The sequence below is a fragment of the Echeneis naucrates genome, chromosome 24 (assembly GCF_900963305.1).
Source record: "Echeneis naucrates chromosome 24, fEcheNa1.1, whole genome shotgun sequence".
NCBI classification, from domain to species: domain Eukaryota; kingdom Metazoa; phylum Chordata; class Actinopteri; order Carangiformes; family Echeneidae; genus Echeneis; species Echeneis naucrates.
The window spans coordinates 2,407,341-2,429,776 of record NC_042534.1 but is presented as its reverse complement, the minus strand read 5'-3'; the positions used below and the strand labels follow the sequence as shown (position 1 = coordinate 2,429,776).

At 42.8% G+C, this 22,436-nt stretch overlaps 2 protein-coding genes and 1 long non-coding RNA gene across 4 annotated transcripts in view; all 3 read right to left on the bottom strand.

The window, feature by feature from the left end:
* fam184ab (family with sequence similarity 184 member Ab) overlaps positions 1 to 1,721 on the bottom strand; it is a 95,084-nt gene extending 93,363 nt beyond the window's left edge. For both annotated transcript variants that reach the window (XM_029496232.1, XM_029496233.1), the window contains exon 1: positions 1,173 to 1,721. In XM_029496232.1, the coding sequence (XP_029352092.1) occupies positions 1,173 to 1,334 (162 nt within the window). In that variant the 5' untranslated portion in view covers positions 1,335 to 1,721. The remainder of the gene's footprint in view (positions 1 to 1,172) is intronic.
* Positions 1,722 to 13,709: 11,988 nt separating this feature from the next.
* Positions 13,710 to 17,341, bottom strand: LOC115037841 (uncharacterized). Its single transcript, XR_003840475.1, has 2 exons — positions 14,783 to 17,341; positions 13,710 to 14,648 (listed from the first exon to the last, which is right to left on the bottom strand). It is a non-coding gene; the product is annotated as an uncharacterized LOC115037841 (long non-coding RNA).
* Positions 17,342 to 17,480: 139 nt separating this feature from the next.
* Positions 17,481 to 22,436, bottom strand: part of man1a1 (mannosidase, alpha, class 1A, member 1) — a 98,624-nt gene continuing 93,668 nt past the window's right edge. Inside the window, exon 12 of the mRNA XM_029496920.1 lies at positions 17,481 to 18,360. Within this exon, the coding sequence (XP_029352780.1) occupies positions 18,234 to 18,360 (127 nt within the window). The 3' untranslated portion in view covers positions 17,481 to 18,233. The remainder of the gene's footprint in view (positions 18,361 to 22,436) is intronic.

The following is a 22,436-nucleotide window of genomic DNA, read 5'->3' as shown; positions in this document are numbered from 1 at the left end:
GAGGCACCGAGAGACCTCCAGCTTGATGATAATAACATGCTGGAGTCAGAAACATGCTTTGACGCCGACTGAATATTGGAGAGGTCGTTGCTCTGTGTTAGAAGTTGGAACTCTGTCATTATGTCAAGTGAGTGATGAAAGCCGAGACGCCACGGGTAAAAAAAAAAAAAAAAAAAAAAAAAAAAAAAAAAACTGTAAGGTGCCCTTGAAAGCTCAGAGCTGTATGTAGAGGTACAACAAACTATAGTCTGCTGAGCAAAGAAAGTTAAACGTTTAAGTGAGCTCATTCTCAGTAATGTTGATATACATAACTGCATACATATCTGAATATGCAGATTGCATACAGTGTACGTAATTATGTACGTGAAACGTGTATCAACAGCCACTAAAATTCATATTCACCACACATATTCTCTGGCAACACAAGGGAAATGGAAAGAGACAAAATAAAACACTCCAAATAACCAAATAAAGGAAGGGAACGACATGACTGCAAGGCCAAATTCAAATGCACCATTATCCATCATGTTTGTGCCATATTTTCAACCTGTGTCTCGTTTTCAGAGCATCAAGAGGGAATCAAAGTTGGGAGGAAGTGATCTTATTCAGCTGCAGGATTATTTATAAGGCCTGTAAAAGAACATTACAGGGAGCAAGTGCAACAAAATGCCTGCAGTGTGTGTGTTGCCATAGGTGGGGGATGACTGATGTGACTGATCTGTGATCTGAGCAGAGGGGTTCTCCCTCAGGAAGCCAGCAGAAGAGCGCACCAAACTCCGTTCAAGAATGCCACACTTTTACACTTGTCCGTATTTTAACTCGGAATTTATCCTCCATCCGTGCCCCTTAAGGCGTTTAAAGAAAAGGGCCGGAGCTGCTCTTCACTTCGGGGTGCAAAGCAAAACGACAGCCAGAGCAGGCATGTCGATTAAAATCAAAGTTCACCAACGATTTCCGGCGTTGCTCTCACTTCCACCTCCGCCGAAATACGGCTGAGGAGGCAGCGAGTGAAGTGATCTTCTGCCTGGACTAGAAGTTGGAATATTCCAAATAATGTGTAAAAGTCATGAATCATTTCCTAAGTGGAGTGAATTCCGAACGGAGCTCGGTGCCCCGGCTGCGGCTGACTGGGGGGGTGTAACCCGGGGGGGCAGAGAGGACCAGGCCCTTACCTTCGTTAGCTGCGCTATTTTCTTGCTCATCTTCAGGTGCAGGTCTTGGGTATATTCCATGGCGATGCCGGACTGGAAGGACACGCCGGAAGCCGAGGGAGAAGTAAATTTCCCCGGACCGGCGGGGCAGTAGTACTGCTGCCAACCCGACCCAGTCGCCATCTTCACCACGATGAGGCGGCCGGTGATGGTGGACTGGACGGCGGTGGTGAGACGACCGGCGGCGGCGGCGGCGGCGGCGGAGGGGACCGGGACGGTGTCCGGAGGTCTCAAAGGAAAGCCTTTTCAGCGCCCAGCTTCTTAAAAAGACATTTCATTTTCACTCGCGTCCGCTTAATGAAACACCAAATTGTTTGTTTCTGTTCTGTTCTCCTGTTTTTCAGATGTCGGTTACTACCATCCCGTCCCTTCAGAGTTCAGCCGTTGGCGGCGGCCCGAGCAGCGGGGAGCTTGTGGCCGGTCACCCGGCGCTGATTCCGGGCAGCTGGGCAGGCGGGCAGGCAGGCAGGCTGGCTGGTTCACACCCCTCCTCCTCCTCCACCACCACCACCTCCACCACCTCCTGGTCGGTCACCTTGGCACGGATGCTTCTCAGCTGGAGCCGTCAAGGAGCGAGTCCTCCTCGGTGCATTCTGGCGGGGGACGGAGCGGAGAGCTGAGCCGGAGACGGAGGTCGGTCTGCGGCTCGGCGGTTGGTCGCCGCTCGGCTGTTGCCATGGATCACCTCAACAGTCCGTGCTGCGTTCAAGTAAGCTGGGAGCGGCGTTCAGGGGCTGTCGGAAAAAACGGCCACATCAGCCAAGGTGAATGTGACGTTCAAAGGCCGGGTGTTGTTTAACCTCCTGAGGCCCAGAAAAAAGAAACAGCGTTTTCATTTTGACTGTTTGGAGAATACATTAAGTGTGCTGAGTGATAAAGGGCTTATTTCAAGAAAATACTTTTTTTTTTTTTGCTTGACTTCATTAGATTTTACAACACATGCGCTGCAGCGAACAAGAGGGCATCATAAAACATTTAGACATGCAGAGAGGAAATCTCTGTCTGTAGATGTAATATCCCACTTGATGTCATTTTGGGGTTGTCTTCAAAATCGAATTCCTTCAAATCAGCTTTGATAATCTATGTCTAACGGTAGGTTTGAGCCAATTAACCGCACTCAGATACACTCACACTTACCTGGCACCCTTTTTGGTCAATTTTCAGTCAAAAAACAACATCAAGCAAGACTGATACTCACATCTCATGAGAATAAATGATAATGAAACACATAGAATTGAAATCATAAAAGAGCTGCAATGATCAGGTACTAATGGAGTCGAACCAACTGTTTCGATTATTGATCTATCAGTTCAGAGTGGTCTCCTCTTCTGGGAATGTGTGATGTATTTTTGTGAAAAAAAATTTATATTTTTGGACAATGGTTGGAGATGTGAAATTAACCAAAATCTAAACAGTTCACTGCAGACCTGCCATCTAACCCCACAGGAAAACAAACTGAATGTCATAATCTAGAAGGTAGTTGAGGGTGTTTAAAGGGTTGAGACAAAGCAGTTTCACACATTTCATTAATCCACAGAAACAAGGTAGATTTTCACACCTCATTGTGCTGTGATGGTTGGCCATTCTCACCCAGACTGAAAATATGTTTTCCAACATCATGAGCACAAAAAAAAAAATGAAATAATCACACATTTAGTGTAAGTTGACTAATTTCAGCTTCATTTCTTTACAAGTTAGTCATGAAATTTACGATGCTGTTCTGTCACAATCATCACCACCTTTGACACCACACAATGAACCATATTACTGTTACTATTATTATCCAGGCTGTCATCATGATCTGTGTAGAGTTGTACACAAGCTAATGAATTTGCATGCGGTGTGCCTTTTACGCAGTGATAAATGCCATGCAATGAAACACAATGGACACACAAGAGCAGTAAATTTTTTGTAAAAAATAAAGCATCACTCATCATGGGGCTGGTCTGCACGAGTTTGAATCTGCAAATCTGCAGTCCAGCCTGGTTCATGGCACATGGGACAGATGATATACAAGCCCCCGACCTGGTGTTATTCTCTTCAGCTTGCATGGCATCACATGTTTTCAGGAAGATTAAAACCTGGTTCACCATCTGGTCTGCAAATGATTGTTAACTCGGCCATGGCACCTCCAGTTAAGCTCCACCAAGATCATAAAACATGACAGCCAAACGTGGTATAAATGGTAAAAAAATAAATTAATAATTATTATAATAATAATAATAATAATCATGACGTTAAGTTTGTAAAACATAAAATATTAAGATAGAAATCTGTGGCAAATTTCATATTTGCTCTTCTCGGAAGTGAGCAGCAGAAAGGTCAAATGAAGTGCACGGCTCTCGAATGCACCAAGTTGAATTTTAGTGACGTCACTTCATCCATCAAAGCTCAACTGAAGTGAAATAAAAAATTTAAACTGACTGGAAAGGCAGCTGCAGGCAATACCTCACATAGTCATAATCACAGGGATGACGCAAACAATATGTCGTATGGATTCTATTTATGGTTCAAGATGATTTTTTTTTTCTGTTTACTGCACGTGTCTCGTTCATGTGTATTATAAACATTTACATTCATCAACATAATGTGTTGTGATTCAACCAGCACAGTTTCTCACATGTTGCTCGTCACTGTGATAATATTCAGTCATATAGAATCATGACAAACATTCAGTGCAGAAATCAGTTTCATGGTTAATTGTGTTGTCGAACTTCTAGAAGAGCATTTGAGAAAGAATTAGAAAAAAGAAATCTCAAATATCTTTTTAACCTCTTCGATATGCAAGATACATAATTTGATTTTAATGTATTGAAATTGAACCACATGTACTGCATTGAAAGCCATATATAATTTTAATTTCCCATCAGATTGAAATGTGCTCCTATACTGCAGAGCTGTGCAATGGAGTTTGTTGCCAATTAGAAAAGCTCATATAAATAGCAATCTGAACGGTTGCAGGTTTAATTTTACAGGGTTCCCTTTTGAAATAAGTCAGCTGGAATTTCTGCAGCCACAACTGTGTTTTCAATAATCTTCACTAAGCTTTCGATAATCTGTTTCTGTGCAGACGTAGCAGCAACTACACAGTTTAGAAAAACGTCAATTTGGCATTGACTTCACTTCTTCAGTATGAACAATCCATGGTGACAACTATATTTTGACCTAAAGCTCAGTGAGGCAGCAAAACCTCAAAATGCTCACTTTAACGCTACATCTCTTTAAAGATTCACAAAGTGAGAAGTACAATCACAAACACACGTATACTATACACACACTTTATAATCACTTTTGTGCACTGAAGCCTGAAGCCAATATGAGAGCATTAATTTCTGTGTCGTCTTTGTTTTACTGTGGGTCAATAACTCTTCAAAGCTCCGAGGGCGAAGAAAACTTATTGGTGTTGGTACAGATAGCAAGTTTATGCAGGACCTTTAAAAAACAAACACTTTTCACACAGACTCAGACAAGAAAAGTCGAAGTGAATCAAAAATATGGCCGTAAATTACAATATTAAACACAGCACACGAAGAGAAAGACCAAATTCCAGAAAGACAACGCTTAAGACAAAGATGGAACTTTAGAAACTTAAAAACATCTGTAAATTCAGCGTTTCTGACAGAACGGAGGATGCAAAGAGCCATGCTAAACACAAAATGGATACACAGGTCTGGAGTAGTTACTGGGAGAAAGCAATAAAACGTATTCACATGTGCATTTAAGATCTGGATTTTTTTTATTTATTTTTTTTTTTAAAAAGAGGAAGAGCTGCAAGGCCCATCAATAAAGAGTCGACTCCCAGGTACTGAAATGATTCATTACACTGCATAAAGTTATCGACCAGGCTCAGATGCTGGTGTAATGTGCAGAAACCCACAGCAGGGGCAAACTCTGACAAACCCCCTGCATCTGCGAGCATTTAGCAGCAAAAGCTAAAAATCCTGAACTTAAAAACAGAATAAAACAGTCAGGAACAAAGTGAAGCAGTGGCTGATGACGAAGGTGGTGTTTGATCAGGGATTAGTTATACGCTGGGCGGTGTCGTGATAGTGTTCAAAGCACCGTCGTCCAGTCTGTAGTTTAACTCATTAGTTGGTTTGGTACCAAATAAGAGATGGCGTTTACGTTTCCCAGAGGAAGAGTTCAAATCTGATTTCTCATCAATGACCACAAATCCCACAACTCAAATTCTTCTACCTGCAATCTTGCCAACATCTAGAGGGCATCTGGGCTTCATGGGGTTACTCACATCTGTTGGTTTTGTGAAAAAAAAAAAAAAAAATCCTTTCAAGGGTTTAAGATTGATAGCACGCACCGTTTCCCAGAATTCCCTTGGTTTGAGAGACTGTAATACACAACACACACCAGATGCTGTCACCTGAGGCTTTCACAAGAAGCTAACTGAATAATTGTTATCGGTCCTGTTTGTCGAAGTTTTGTCAAGAAAACAGATAAGGATGAACCCGAAACGCTGCCAAGCTGCGGCCCCCCAAACTGGCACGATCCTGGACTCCCGTTACGTAACAGCCCAGCTGATCTGTCAAATCTGCAGACTTCAGCCAGTGTCGTCCTCCAGAAACAGCTCAGTGTAATGAGGCCATTAACTGCGAAATGCTGAAGTTCAAGGTTTTGGATATTAATGAGCGAAATCAATTAAAGTGAAAGATCACTTTGGACAACAAACTGAAGTTCTTGGACTACTTAATTGTACATGACACATATTTCCATACCTAATAGCTGCCATGCCCGGAGCTGATAAACTGTAGAACCCCATGGACCTCCGCAGTTGTCAGTATTTCTCACTACTCTGAGGCTATTATAGGGAGAAGGCCCATTATTTAGTGAGCCCAGCGCCCCTGAAGGCGACTTTCCTTTGGCATCATGCGTGTGTCATTGAGGTGGACTGCCGGGGGACATTTTTTCCTCCCTCCTCATATCAGTAAATCAATAAAACTAAAATACACTCAGAAGGAGCCGGATCCTTGGCTCTCTCTTTGTTTTTCAACAAATTAGGTCACTTGGTAGGGGCTGGAGCAGAATAGCATTATGTCTTATGTCCTTTCATTTATTAAATCCCGTCTTGGGACACAAAATCAAATTACTATAATTGCACATGCACATCAAAATGGAAAGTCCTGAACTATGACGGTATAACAAACACCCCTGCCAGCAACACAGGACATTTATCATTCCTCAGAGGGAGCTAATGGACAATATGCAGGTTAATTGCACAGCCTTAAAATATGCAGCATACATCCCAATCTTGGTTGCTTGTAAGCATTCAGATATTCTGCTGTTTGACAAAGACCTTGATAAGAAAACATTCATTCAGTGACAAAAACCGATTTTTAACACAATCGAAGCAGCAGAATATAACACTGCACTGATAGTTCCCAATGCATCTGATTAAATGTAGGACATGGAAACTGTGTGAATGGGGCTGCACATCATTATGCAGGAGTAATTCTCAGGATTCGCTGAATTTTTTTTTTTTTTTGTTCATAACTTCATTTACACACATTGTGCGTTTTGCAGAGATTCTTATTTCGGCTGAAAAGATGGAGCTTCTGCACCAGATCAGATCGGACTCCCTCTCTAACTTTTTAAGAAGAACATTTTGAAAATTCTGAAGAAAGAACAAACATAGCTGATATCTATTCATGTTCTTTAAGGCCCAAACTATTTCCGTGACCATCCTCATCATCATCCTCATCGCACTGGGCAGACAACACAAAAAGCCTCAAGAGGATCAGTGAAGGCGCAAAAATTTTAATCACCACTGAGAGCTGAAATTTTACAGTCTGATATTTTGCCTGTGACATTACTTAATTTGACAAAACACTAATTTAAAAATCTGCTGTACTGCGGGGTCTTTCAGGCACAAAATGGGCCCTGTTCATCTCGTTAGGGGCTAAATTGTCCCTTTACTGCTTCGTGGTTGTTTAATTACAATAGATGTAAAACAGCAATCTTTTGTAGAGAAATATTAGACCTTACGATGTGTTTGTCAGCAAACACAATTCAACACGAACCCACTGGAGTATTAAGCTGTGTTGTGTAAACACTCGCTGTTTTTGATACTTCTGCACTTTGCGTGGGCCTGAGGAGGATTTTAGCTTTTATTTTGAAGACCTGAAGTCATTAAGATGTGAGGACATAAACGTGTGGAGAGCTTCGTGTTTGCTGCTGAGCAGGTTTCAGTTCACTGTCAGGACTCAGAGAAAACTGGGAAAAACTGGGAAACTTGGGAAGCGGCAAGAAAACTAAAGTTAATAAACTAAGACAAGCAGGATTCATACTGGAGGAGTGAAAAATGAAGGGGCACGTGCTGGTTCAGCTGCCGTCGACAGCGTCTGCATTCTGGAAATCACCTTTTAAATCACCATACGACACAGCAAAGCAAAGCTAATGAAGATATATTTCATGTGCCTGTGTGGGTGCCATACCTGTGTATTGTGTTTGTGTTTCTGACACACATTAAGGATGACCGTGGAGCAGAAAACAGGCATGCTCAGGAGAAAAATCGGGGGGAGCTTTGGGAGTATGGATTGTCCCTGATGCAATGACATGATGGACTGCTCTCTATTGTTTCCTGTTGTGTTCAGAAACACATTCTGGGGTGTTAAACTCAACCTGCCCAACCCAGCTATCATAACAAACGGAGCTATAATCAACGAGATTAAAACAAACAAACAAAAAAAAGGTGGGGTTGAAATATTTATTTCTAAATGTGATCATAAATGGAAATTTCACTTTTTACTAAGTTCTTTCCTGTTGCACCAACACACGACTGCTCAACTCTGCACGTTCTTCCAGTTCAGGACAAATGATCTGCTCATGGGTGAGACCTAAAGCGGCTTTCATACAAAGCTTGACTTGACACAAAACTAGAGTGATGGATTGTAACATTAACAAAAGCTTATGATAAGGGCAACTGAAACAGCCACTGGTAATGAAAGGCCGGCCGGTTCTGACTCAAAAAGATCAAAACCGCCATTCTGCAGTGCGTTACAATGGTGATGGAAGCAGGATGAGACAATTTCAGGATTTTAAAACAATTACACATTAAAAATAAATAAATAAATAAAAATCAGTGCACAGTTAAAACGTAAAATCCATTTGTCTAAAAGAGAGTACTGAAAATAAGCCATCACTGAAGAAAAGTAAAATCATTATGAAAGCGACACGTTGATATCGGTGAGATAAAGATGGTTGTTCAACGGTCTAATGTCCTCAGGACAAAAACTGGTCTGACTGCAGAGCTGCTGCACAATCAAAGAGCCAACCAACCAGTTTCTATCTTCCTTTTTTTATATACAAGGTTCAAAACAGAATAAAAAATGTACAGCGTATTAAATCTTTGACATCCAACACACCACCACAACTCAAACAGGAGCTGCACAGGCAGGTTTACTTTGTCTGGCTTCTTTTTCCAAACTACTGAGTGCACAATTTTTTTATGTGTAGGGAGCAATAAAAAAAATAAATAAAATAAAATAAAAAATGTGCTGTCCCCTCCACTCCAACACCGGGGGGTATTGAGGATTAATTCCACAGCTGAAAACATATTCACACACTTGTTTGTCATCCATCTGCATTTCTATTTATAGTAGATTTAAAATGGAGGCACAGATCCCGCTTCACTTCCTCAGGCTTCATAATTGGAATATTTTATAGGTCTGAGCTTCCTCTTGCCGAGGGAATACAGACTACCACAATCCAATTAGGAGAGGCCGGTGGCTCACCCAAAAAGTAATAAGGTTGACAACACAATAACCACAACAATCTAATCTATCTGAAATATACAGTGTACGGTTCCTGAAGCTGGAGGGCAAACGATCAAATCTGAACTTAATTGTGTAACTCCACAGGAGGTTATTGTCTGAGAGGAAACACAGTATTAGATCAATTTAAAGCACAGATCAAACCTGCCACGGCAGTAAAGAGCCGTTCACAGCAACAGAAGGGCGACACTCGCAGGCTTCACTTCAAATACTTCCATATGACATCTTTGTGTCGCACAATGGCCGTAACAACAATAAACTCTGATTATGTCCAGTTTTCTATCTAAACAAGAGTAATCTACATTATTGTTCAATGTTATGCACCAGTGAGGTTTCACAACAAAAACCTGGATGAGGTTTGTATGATTTAATGTAATAATTCTGCCAGTTAGTGTCAGTGATTTAACACTAAAGAGGGCCAAAGGTCACAATGCTAGTGTTTCAATTCTTTATCGCACTTCTAGCGTCCATGTTAACACAAAATTGTTGTTGAGTGTTTTTGAGTGCCAGCTGTTATTTATAGCTGGTCAGATGGACAGCAGCTGCATATTAAGCTCACTTGAAACAAAACATTTCTTCTCCTCGTTGTTAAAGCCAAATTGTACTTTTACAATTATGAGTTCTAGGAAACGGCTGAATCAGAACTGCTGACAAAAACATGAACAAAATCAAATGGAAGCAAAATAATTATCTCTGTAATCCTCCACTTTGAGGAAGGTGGTGGAAGATGGTGACTGCAGGCAGGATCGGCTGCTTTGTGGTGACAAAGCCACAGAAGTCCTGAGGACTCGTTTTAAGGCAGGCTGAGCATTTCTGACCGGCTGGACAATAAGAGACATGGACATCTAACTTTTATATTTACTGACTATAAATGTGACAATAACCAGAAAGTCTTGGAACAGGACCGCTGTGGAATAAGTTATTGGCAGAATAATAATAACATAAAAGTCAACTTTCAATATCTGCTCATTTTGCACACTCCGTTCAGAGTAGTTCCAAGAAAGTTTTGTTTCTTGGCACTCTCTCAGTCTGGAAAGCCAAATTGGCTTTTCCCTCATCTCACTAAGTGGAAGGAAATCCTGCAGAGATGGAAGCCAGCGTGTACACGAGCAGTCGGCACCTCGTACTGATGAGGAGCGTGAGACTATTTTTTTAAGTTCAGCTAACTTGTTATTCATCCATGAACATATTCTGACACAGCGAGCAGCAGCCACCTGTGCCTGATGAGTGCTGCAGCTAATCTGGAGCACCGCAGTCGAGCTGACTCAGACCCAACTGTGTGAGAAGCTGTGAAGAAACAAGGAGGAAAAAGGACCTCTTCAGCAGGAGCGCAGCGTCTGACTGTAACGGAGGACGTCCAGCGTGAAGCCAGGACAGGAACAGAGAACGTCTCACAGAGGACACACCTGTTACATAAACTGTGAGCTGATTGGAGGATGGGAAACAGGTGAGCAGGAGGAAGGTCTGGGATTCCTTTTTCTCTAGCTGTACTATTTTTAACTGACTTTGATTCTGTAAAGTGTGTTTGAGAGTTCTTAAAAGTGGTAAATAAATAAAATGTATTATTATTATTATCTGGAAGGAGGTGAAGGCACGAAGGCCAAGACATTTTCTTGTGGTTGTTTGTTAGATGTTGATCTTCTGACCTTCTTCAGCTGCTTTAATTCTTCCTCGTTATTGTTATTTTAATAAAGCTACACATAATAACTCCATCTCGATCAAAGCCAAAGCTCTTTGTGTGGACTTTCATTCAGCAGCAGTATTGTGGACATATTATTGTGTGTGACACGTTGACTGGGTGCTCAGTGTGTGTGTGTGTGTGTCACAGCATTCAATCCAGAAACACAAACAATGACAGCAAAGGAAAGTTCATCTGAATATTCAAAAGAAATCATTGAAATAATTACAGTGTTGGCTCAGAAAGACTCAAATACAAATAATCACTCTCAGTTCAAACTGCTGGTTAATATCTGTGACAATAACAACGCTGCTGCTGCTGTTTTATTATTGTCGAGGTGGAACTGCAGCACAGATAAATATTTGGGTGGAAACACTGAGCGGCACAGCTGCTGTCTATACGAGGAAAACACACAGCACAGGCCTTTTAATTTACTGCTTCACTCAGTTTAATGTGTATCTATACGTAATCACTGTCAGGCTTTTTCATCTGTGACTCTACACCGCTGAGAATAATGACAGTTATATAATAACAAACCCTGAAATGGATCATAATCACATGATGCTCAGAAAACACACACATGTTTTCTGCTGTTGGTTTGTGACCAGCAGATCTGCAAAGACAGTCCGCTGCAGGTCCATCATGTTTGTGCGTTCTCCTGCTCTCATCAGCTTCAGGACCAGCTATCACACAGATGTTTTCTCAGATCGTTTGTCCCCTTTTCCCAAAATGAATTTGATCCGTCTGCTGCTGTTCAGACTGATCGCTGCTACAACGAAGAAATGCTCTTTTTCTGTCTGAGCTCTCTGTCTTTATTTTGCCTCCGTGCCGGTGAGCATTAACTCTGATAATATTACGTAGAAAACACAGTCCTGCGCTGTCTGTAATCTGTGTGTAAAGGATTAAATCCACACGTGGCAGCAGCACAATAAGATGCTGTAAACAGAACCATCCGTCAGATTGTTTACAAGAAAGTGAAACTTCTTCGGTGTGAGCGTGAAAGGACGAAGTAAAAAAGTCTGTCTTGTCTGTGTTGTTCAATAAAAGATAAGCACAAGAGAGAAGAACTGTTTCTCCTTCAGGGTGATTGTGGCTCAGCAGATTTACTCTGCACACACACACACACACACACACACACAGGAGTGTGTGTCCTCCTGTTCTATAATCTGCAGCTGCTGAATGAAAGTTGTTTACTATTTAAAGCTCCACTCTGTTCCTCTTGTTTAAACAGAGTTAATCTGAGTCCTCTGTCCTTCTGCAGGTAGACGTGGAGGAGAGGAGCTCAAATCAGTGAGTCTAAAGTGGAAAATGCAGCACTGGAGGCTCCAGCTCCGGCTCATCCATCAGCTGGAGAACATCCAAACTCCACCGGGGCCTTGTTGGGGTTGGAGCCCAGCAGGCGACGGTGCTAACCGCTGAGCCACTGCGCCGCCTGTTCATTTATCATTACATCTAAATAAAAGAGTGACTTTGACTTTGAGCCGATGTTTGGACGCCCTCTGGCACATCAGCGAAGGTTCAGCTTTGTCTCATCCTGATTTCTTCTGTGGGTTCAGATGTGTGGGCGTAATTAGAGGGCTGATTGATCATTTACACTGAGGTTTGAACAGAGCGCCATGACAGAAAGGCTTCAGGCGTCAGGCTCCGAGCACTGATGCACAAACAGCTCTCCTCCATTTCACAAAGACGTCCAGATACACAGCATGTGGGCACAACATTGAATTTCTAGGACAATAAACGCATTTGCACTCGGAGGTGATGTGGACTTTGTCCGGTCTGGATCATAAATCAAATCCAGGTCCAGACCAAAGTCCTGAATTATCTAAAGGGAGCAGCCAAATCCCAAATCATGTCTGTTCTGTGGTCCTGATGGAAACTTTGAGTCAAATCAGCTAAAAAGGAATTTTAGATCCTGAAAATATCTACAACCAGCCGCTGAGTGTAAGATACCAAAGTCAGTTTTTATTCTCCATTAATGTTGACCTGGCTGTCTGAGCGCCCCCTGCTGTTTGAATGAGTGAAGAACAAACTCATTTCAGTTACAGGAAAAAAATCAAGTGTTTCATTTCAGGTCATTATTTTTCCAAGAGGGTGTTTACTCAGATTTCTTTGATCCAAAAACAGGTTTTTAGGAACTCACCTTGTCGTCCATCCGTCTGCCAGGTGGACCGCTCCAGAATCTGTTTTCTTCAAAGTCTAACACCGGATGGGAGATCTCAGTGAGCCGGATCAGTTTCAGGTTCACACTGAGTTCTGGACCAGGAGAGTCCTGCATCAGACTGCGATCATCACAGAACAGAGCAGAGTCCTGAAGATGAACCCACCAGAAGACTTTCAGAAGACAAAGGAAAAAAGATGACATTAAAAGATGTTCATAAATATTAAAACACTAAACTGAAAATGTCTGATGGGACTAAGATTTCAGATGAAGAAGTGTCATGGTGGTCTTTGGTCCTCTGCTGCTCTCTGGTGGACCTGAGGAGGAAAGTCCATTTACAGCCAAACAAAACTGAACAGTCCGTCCACGTTGGGAACCTGCCAACCCGAACTCCTCCTTTCTTTGTGTCTCTTCTGATCGTTGTTGTCAGTTGTGAGGCCTTCTGTACTCAGGTGTGTACTTCTACTTCTACTTCTGTCAGTGTTTCAGCGGTCATCGCTGTGGAGCTCCAGTACGGGCGTGTCTTTGGCCCTGAAGGTCCTGAAGGCCCTCAGAGGTGACCTGAGCTGCTGGAAGCTGCAGCAGAGCTGACGTGATGAAGATGAACTAACGAGCCAGGTTATCTTTTCTTATTCCGGCCGCCCCGTCGTGTCTCACAGCTTCGCTTCAGGCAGATAAGAAAGATGCTCTCAATCTTTCAGTGCAGAGATAAGACCCTGAATTAATTTCAGGAAAAAGAAATGTGTCCAGATTGTTTTCGTTTCCCGTAAAAGAAACAACATGTTCACGGCTTCTTTGTGTTTTTATCACTTAAGATTGAACAGAAACAGAAAATATTCAAATTCAGATGAACTGGTCAGTCATTCAAACACCTGGAATGAACCTCCAAAAAGACCAAAGCAGCATTTATTAAAAGATTTTTTTATTCACAATAGAAGTGTAACAAATATAGTTTATTAAAAAGTCTGCTGCTCATTAATATCATTTTAATCCATAAGCTCAGAAGATTTTTATATAAATGTAGAACGGCTCATTTGCCAGAATGGAATATTTACATTTTTTAATAATATTAACACAATAAAACAAATTTCCCCACAAAATTAAAATATTGCATATAAACCAAAGTAAACTATGTGCAATGGAATGATTATCAGCAATAGTCTGTACAGATACATTTCTGAGGTTGGTTTCACATGTTTAAACATTTTTAAAGGCGATGCCAAACATTTTCAGAAGATTATTTGACCGCCTGGTCAGGTCACTCTTTTGCAGTGACTGGATGTCACCGTGGTGGAAAGAAGGTTTGCATTTTCCACAAAGACTGACTGAAATGTGAGTTCCTAAAGTGTGCGGCATGTCCCTTTAATTTTCACTAATAAGAAGGTTGTCGGAATGCAACAGATCATCAACACAATATTCAGAAAAATCACAATTCAACCTTTTTAGGGAGCAAAAATGAAGATGGACCAACAAGCAGATGCCCGATGACACGATACGTGAAGCTGAAGCAGATTTTACACTGAAGGCTCAACATGAACAACCACAAACGTTTCTGCATTTCCTCCCATTCAGGGCTGAAATGACCAGAGTGAAAGAAAAGACCAAAAAACACTTTAAAATCCAGCGCGGCACCTACAGAGGTGAGTCCAACCACATGTAGAGCCGAAGAAATTCGGACTTCCTCCAGGGAAAAATGCAGCGGATCAGCCCTTTAAGTCCAAACTACAAAGTCCAGATCCTGACTGAGCCTCCACGAGTTCCTTTAACAAACCTCAAGTCCTCAAATGTACCGAGAAATTTACTGCTGCAGAAATGCACTGAAAAATATTTCAATAAAAAAAAAAATGGAGATAAATCCCTCAACCAGGAAACAAAATTCATCCAAATACCCACCGACACATTTTGGAAGAGTGATTTTCACTTAATATGATAATTACAGACAACAACCCACCACTGCAAAGATCGAAGCACGAATTAGAGCTTGACAACTGGACAAAGGTCATCAGAGGTCACACGGGATGACGCCGGGCAGCAGATCTCCCATCATCCTCCCGCTCTCCTCCGCCTGCACACGCGGCTTTAGCCTTTTTGTGCTTTGTAGATAAAACAAAATAAAAGACAACAAAAGCGCAAAGAAGTGGACAAACAAAATACACAATGCATAAAAAATACTCTTCACTTCACATTGGATGGTACATTCATACAGCTCCTCCTCTCCTGTGAGGCGGTTTGACTGACTCCCAGGTGGACTCTTCCAGTAACACACTGACAGAGTACCAATGTTGTTGTCATCAGACTCTGTCATGGTGGCAGCAGACGTTTAAAAAAAACACTTTTGTGCGACTATTTTAAGGGTTGCTAGAAATCCACAGCTCCACCTGGGGGTCAGATCCCGACACCTCTGAGTCCTATGTTCACCACAACAGAATAAATTAACACAATCAACAAAATCAACCATGACAATAAATCATCACCTGGATAAAACAACAAAATGCCTCGAAATCACCAAATTCAACAGAAAAACATGAAAGACAGAGATGGAGAGAACGTGGAGGGATTCCTCTCAGCTCAGAAACACGTCACTGGTTTTCCTCTTTAATTAATCTGGCGTTGTTGTGTTGCTTTGTTTTTTCTTTTCTGAACACATCAGTGTTGTGTGGTTTAACTGTTTCCTGCTGGATGTGACGCTTCAGTGGCAGCTCACATTTATTCTCATACTCTCAGAAACCTGGGCTGAAGGCTGACAGCTGCAGGTAAATCAATCTACTGAAGGGTATTTTAGGCAGTGACACTGTTGTTGTTTTGTAGACTGAACTTTTTGACTCTCCATCCAACAGACGCGACACTGGAGACTCTTTTTGGAGGAGCAGGATTTGATCGGGGCCTCTCTGTCAAGATCAGCTCAATCTAAAACTAAATAAAACTTTTTAGAGTTTGTTACACATTTTCTGGAGCGGATTTCTTGTTATCTTGGAGTTAACTCGTCGTCATCACAGTGCAGTCATTCAGCCCAGGACTCATCTGTAACAGGAGATTCTCTCCACTAGATGTCAGTGTCGTCTGCTAGTTGTTGTTGGTGAGCGGGCCTTTAAACTCTGATGGTTCGTGGTCAGCCAGACCTGAACTTGGGAGAGAGACGACTTTAAGGTCATCAGGACTTTACTGTGAAATCGGCGCATGTGGTCAGACCTTTGGAGGTCGGATCCTCCACTTCATCACAAAGAAGCCACGTTTTCAGCTCAGGCTACTCTCAAGCAAAGGTTTCATTGAATATCGCACTAAAATGTAAAACTAATCTTTTAATCCGTGTCTAGTTTTGGTATAATCCTCATCTGAGGAATGGGATCTTCTCTTAAAGCTACAAAGTTTTTAAAACTCGACTCCTTTGTGTTTGCGTGAGCTGTCTCTCCCTCTGACTCCCGTGAAGGCACTAGGTTAAAGACTAAACTGGAATTAATCTGACTACAGTTGTGTGTGTGCCATCAACACCCGACTAAATGATCAGGTGAGTGATGCTGGAAATGAATCGCACAAAAAAAAAAAAAAAAACACACAAAAGCCAGAAACCACAACTGAGAAAACGTCAAACACCCCCAAGATGAAGGAACTGAAGTCCTGATGATGGTATTGAATCAGTACGGCCTCCAGTGTGTGTGTGTGTGTGTGTTGTGAAAGGTGAGACATGACAGCGAGGTCGAGAGTCTGCGTCTCCTCATAGAGGAGAGAAGATCCTACAGCCTGTCCTACGCTCGAAGACAAGAAGAAGCGATGCACCAACAAAAAGAGAGGAGATCTGTGTGATGACACTGAGACCAGTGATCCAACTGCGTCTTCCTCAGCGGAGCCTTTTAGTGAGCTGGAATCTAAGAAGGTTGTTTTTAACACGTGGAGACGCTCAGATTTAAAGGTGCTAACCGTCGTAGCTGCAGTCTGTTCAGTTTCAGGGGCAGATACCAAACTTAACTGGCTTCTCCCAGAGCTTTCAGCCAATCCTCATGGTCTTTCTGATTCCTACAACGGCTGAGTGACTTTAAATCACCAAGGAAGACGCTGAGATGTGAGTGAAAGCTCCAGAGAAGTCTCAAAATACTGTAATCACAGACACATCTGAGGTCTCCCAGCTTAATAATAAAAAGAATAAAAACCTGTGTCACAAATTCAAAGTTTGGGGAAAATAACTGAAACATGAAATCAGCAGCTCTGAAATAGCTGCATCAGAAATATTGGTGCAAACGTGAAAAAATGAAAAACAGAATCCAAAAAGCCTGACAGAGATACAGAGGGACCGAAGAGCAGATCAGTGGAAACAGCTTCGTCTGAACGTCCGGGGAGGAAGTGAATTCAGAGGCAGATAAAGAGCTGACGTGGCCAGGTGTCCCTCTCCACACTAAAGGGAAGGGAGGGAGGGAGGAAGGAAGGAAGGGAGGGAGGGAGGGAGGGAGGAAGGAAGGGAGGGAGGGAGGGAGGAAGGGAGGGAGGAAGGAAGGGAGGGAGGGAGGGAGGAAGGAAGGAAGGAAGGGAAGGGAGGAAGGAAGGAAGGAAGGGAAGGGAGGAAGGAAGGAAGGAAGGGAGGGAGGGAGGAAGGAAGGGAGGGAGGGAGGAAGGCAGGGAGGGAGGGAGGGAGGAAGGAAGGAAGGAAGGGAGGGAGGGAGGAAGGGAGGGAGGGAGGGAGGAAGGAAGGGAGGAATGGAGGAAGGGAGGGAGGAAGAAGTCGGGGGAAGCAGAGGGGTTGTAGAACGGATCAGTCTGTGCTGTTTTTTTTCTTCAGAAAAACGTTTTCTGTAGAATCTGTAGGAGGAGCTCGGTGTTGGTGAAAGAAAACTGGTTCCTATTTGGATGTTGAAGCAGCACAGCAGACGGAAAAGACGATGCGTGTTAAGTGAACGGAGCATCCTTCAGCCCGCCAAGTCGACTTGGTGATCTTCAGACGAGAGCTGGAGTGTTTCTGTCTGATGCCCAAAGACGGCTGGTCGGCGTCCTTCACCAGAACCAGAACAACATCACAGCTGATGAATAATGTGATAACTGATCGGATCGTCCCTCTAAATGAGCACAGAATGAGATGAACCCTGGCAGCGATACAAACTACCACAGGAAGTACCAGCAGCAGCAGTCCGAAGACAGAACTGCGTCGTCCTCATGTGGAGGGACAATCTATCACAGTAACACAACTTAGGACATTATCCAGCAGTAAACACGTCAGCGTCCAGCTGAACATTCACATAAAACAGAACAAGACAGGACTCTACAGCGAGAATTCAGATCCAACAGTCCTGAATTCAGTTTTGAAGTGGAATCCCACGGAGAGGCGTCTGGAACCAACGGGGACTCCAAATGGCTAAACTGTTTCAGACGGACAGCTGGAGGATCAGAAGTTCTCACACTCGGCCCGGGACGTCCGTCTACTCCACTTCGTTGGGTCTGTCCGTTTTGTCCTTCCTGATGACGGGCAGCGGGTGGGCCTCGGTGTTGAAGACCCAGTGGTCGAACGGAAGGTGGTCGTCATCGGAGAAGAGAAGGTAGAGATACCTGGAGGACAAAAGCAAGAAAAACTTTATTCAACACCCGAAACACAACAGAAGAAACAGGTGGGGCACGTCTATTGTGACTACGGCTCCAGTTTCTTCTCGGCACCACAATGCCCTTTAAGACCTGAGAGAGCAGTGACAACTTCTACGAGGAGCAAATTTATTTTTTTTTGTTGTTGTTGAGAGAAGTAAAACGTGTCACAACAAGAGCCTTCTAGAGCCTACATTACCCACAATGCCATTCACCTCCATCCCCTTGGCCCAATTCACTCTCATTTTGAGATTTCCCATCTATCATCAAAGTCTCTGATGCGTTAAAAGCGTTTTCCTTCTCCGTTTTGATTCAGCAGCTCTTCAACCAGCTGTTTGATTTAAATCTGGACGGAAAGTTTCCCATCATCCCTCAGTGGAGTCGTGATGTCCAGCTGTTTCACTGCGACCGACTTTAAACCACCAAAAGATGTGAGTGTTGAAGTCCAGTGTGACTCTCAGGTTCACTGATGATGGAGTTAGCAGGACTCACTGCAGTTTTTTCTTTTTAAAATAAAAGTCAGATTTGTGAATTTGCTGTCCGCCTGATTCTTATCTGCAGAAGAGACTTCCCATCAGCCACGAGATGAAAAACACTTTAAATTAAATCTGGAGGGGAAATAATGTTTTGATTACATAAACACGCTTCCATTTCTCTTCTTCCTTCTTGAGAAAGGTGACTCATTATGGGATTCACAGTGTTTACTCCTCTGTGTGTTTGATATCATGTCGAGTTCGGTTCAGATTCTGAGATAATTATTGGAGAGGTGATGAAACAGATGTGTAAAATTCTGTGGACCAGATCTGAAAATCAGAAAAATAACACCATCCATGTGTCAGAGTGAGTGAATAAAGCAGGACAGACAGAAGATCGGAGATCGGTCTTCCTGTTCTCACCGCCATGAGGACTGTTCAGGACGTGCTGGCTTTATTGTCTTAAAATAAGTATGATTAATAACAATCTGACTTTTTTATTAATGAATGTGTACCAGCTACTCATTCCTGATCATACTGTTAATAAAATGAACCAATCACCAGAAATCAGCTTCCACTCCGAATAATGTAAATAAATGAATGACATTCAACAAAACAGCTGAGCTGTCAGCAGTTTTTTAGAGCACCTGAGAGCAAAAGCTAAAACTGCAACATCTCCATCAGGAGCTGGCCGTCCATGGAGCCCTTCACCTTCACATCAGTAGAGAGCAGAGTGATGGAGGGCAGCCAGCGGTGTTTAAGTGTGTGGTCGTGTCCTTGGCAGCGGTGGGAAGATGAATACTGGAAGGGGCTCTGCATGATGCCAAGATCCTTGAGTAGCATCTGAAGGATCAGATTTATGAGCTGGCTGTTAAATGGGATTGGTATTTTCTGCGTCCGGTGGGGTCTGTCTCTGATTTCATGTGAGATGACGGATGAGATCATTATCGTGCTTCTGACCGGCTGTTCATCAATGACTCATATTTTTCCTCAAATCTTCTGTGGAACATTTGATATGAGAAGATGCTAACGAGACATTTTCATTGTCTTTATTTGTCCGACTTCCTTGTAAAATTTATTTCTATGTAAAAAAAACAAACAAAACAAGTCCTATCTCACATTAAAGCTGGATGTTACTGGGACTTTTTGGTACCGAGCTCATTAAAGAAGATTTCCACATATTGATCGGCAGACACGCAGAATCAAGATGTCTTCCTCTGAGCGTGTTAATCGGGGACAGACGTAAAATTTACAGACTATAAAAAGGCGCCTCGCCCTCCTCAGGCTCCATCAGCTGAACCTTGACTTCCCGTCAATAGCTGTCTGCTGCGGTGGGAAAAAATGACAGGAGAAGAAGAAGAAGGGAGGAGTTGAGTGCTGGTGGGGAGAGATGGAGGATGTGGGAGAGGCCATAAAGATTTTAATGGAAGTAAAAAAAAAAAACAATGATAAAATGAGAAATTTGAGAGGAAGACGAGCATGGAGGCCCAAATCTGAGGTGACGGTGAACTTGTGAGTCCGGCTCAGTTAAACTCGTGAGTCCGGTTCAGTTAAACTCGTGGGTCCGGCTCTAAACTCGTGGGTCCGGTTCAGTTAAACTCGTGAGTCCGGTTCAGTTAAACTCGTGGGTCCGGCTCAGTTAAACTCGTGAGTCCGGCTCAGTTAAACTCGTGAGTCCGGTTCAGTTAAACTCGTGAGTCCGGTTCAGTTAAACTCGTGGGTCCGGCTCAGTTTTTAAAACTACATGTAATAATAATAATATATAATTAACAGGCAGGTTTCACTTCTCCTGGACACATCAGACGATTAGTCCAATTTAAAGCTAAACTTTTTCTGTTGTCTTCTCCTCCACGTGGGCAGACACACACTCACTGAGCTACAAACACACACCTAAAACACACGAGTGTACACAACAGGCTGTCCTTGGTGAACACAGATGGAGAGTCATCTGAGGAGGGAAACCCTGTTCGTCACCACACACACACACACTGTGCGGCTGACGACACGTTTAACGAGCCGTTGTGGCCACACACACACATTACAATAAAGTCAGACACACACGACAGGGCTGTTAAGTAAAACTATAAAGTGACTATTAAGAGGAAGTGAGAAGTAGTAACTGCCTGCGGTGTGTTGGGACGTGGTGTTTTTCACAGTTTCTGACTTTCTTTATGTAAGGTCTAACAATGCGACAGCACTTAGTTGGAATTTATTTTAAAAAGTTGAAAAGACTGCTTCAGCGATCTGCAAATATAAAAATAGGCCCAAATGTGTGGCTTCCAGAAATAAGACGCTTTACTTCTCAGTGTCTTCACAGGGTAAGCTCAATAGTTTCTGCTTGACCATAAACAGAAATAAAATCTGATCAAGCTGTTTTAAAGCCACAATATGTGATTTTGACCTGAGCATCGACGGGTCAGAAGTCTGCAGTAAAGAAACCGCTCCGCCTGATTTTATGGTTTATAATATCATTTTAAAAAACGGCGCTGAGCTGAACTTCCCCACAGCATTTTCACTGTGAACAAACGGTTTTATAAAGCGGAGTGTGTGTCCCTGCGGCCCCTCCGCTCTCTTATTGCTGTATTGTTGTGTTACATACAGTAGATGAAACATATTGTCCTCTGGAGGCAGAACAAACGTGGAGCTTTTCATCCATCTGTTCGTATCAAGGATGTGAGCCCACATGTTTATAGCGGCGGAACATCTGACCACAAGTAATATAACATTATCCTTTTACATCTGGAGCAGAGCGTCTGGGTTTCTCTGGAAATAAAACGAGGTCAGGAGCCGCAGTAGTTCACCTTTGGACCACAGCAGTTTGAGTCTGAGCTGTGGCCTTTTGCTGAATCAACCTCTGTCCTTTTCTCCCTGTGGCTATACAAATAAAGAATAACTAAATATATAAAACAATGTTGGGGCGTCCGGGCAGCAGAGGAGTGTAAATACCATGTAACTGCAATGTCCACAGTTTGAGCCCGCTCTTCGCTGCCTGCCGTCGAATAAACGCCCCAAAAATACTTCAAATGGGAAAAAAAACAAAACAACCAAGAGTTTGTCATTATGTGAACCTCAATTACACGTTGAGGGGCAGTCGTGCATCTTTTCCTAACAAAACAAAAGAACACAAGATTTGATGTATGATTTTTCTTCAAAACCTGAAAGGATCATGAACCGCCGCTGAAAAAAAAAAAAAAACAGCATTCGTCGAACGAGGATAATATCTGACCACAAAGTCTCACAGCGGCGGCATCGTACTGAGATGAGTTTAGTCCCGATTCACTGTCAGACCATTAAAGCCCTGAAAATCAGGATTATCATTATTCTAAAACTCTTCTGCTCTGCAGAGTTACAAAACTCTCCGAGCAGTTAAGTGACCTCACTTATTCTCTGGAGCTTCGTCAGAATGAGTGACAACATTGTGATTTGTGTTTTGTGTTTGTGATTTGGCACCTCTGTCAGTCTGGGGGATGCAGAGCTCCAGCTCCTCCATAAAACGCACTGACAGCACCATCAGAAGCAGACAAAAGTTAAGTGTGTGTGTGTGTGCGTGTGTGTGAAGGTTCTTGTGTCTTA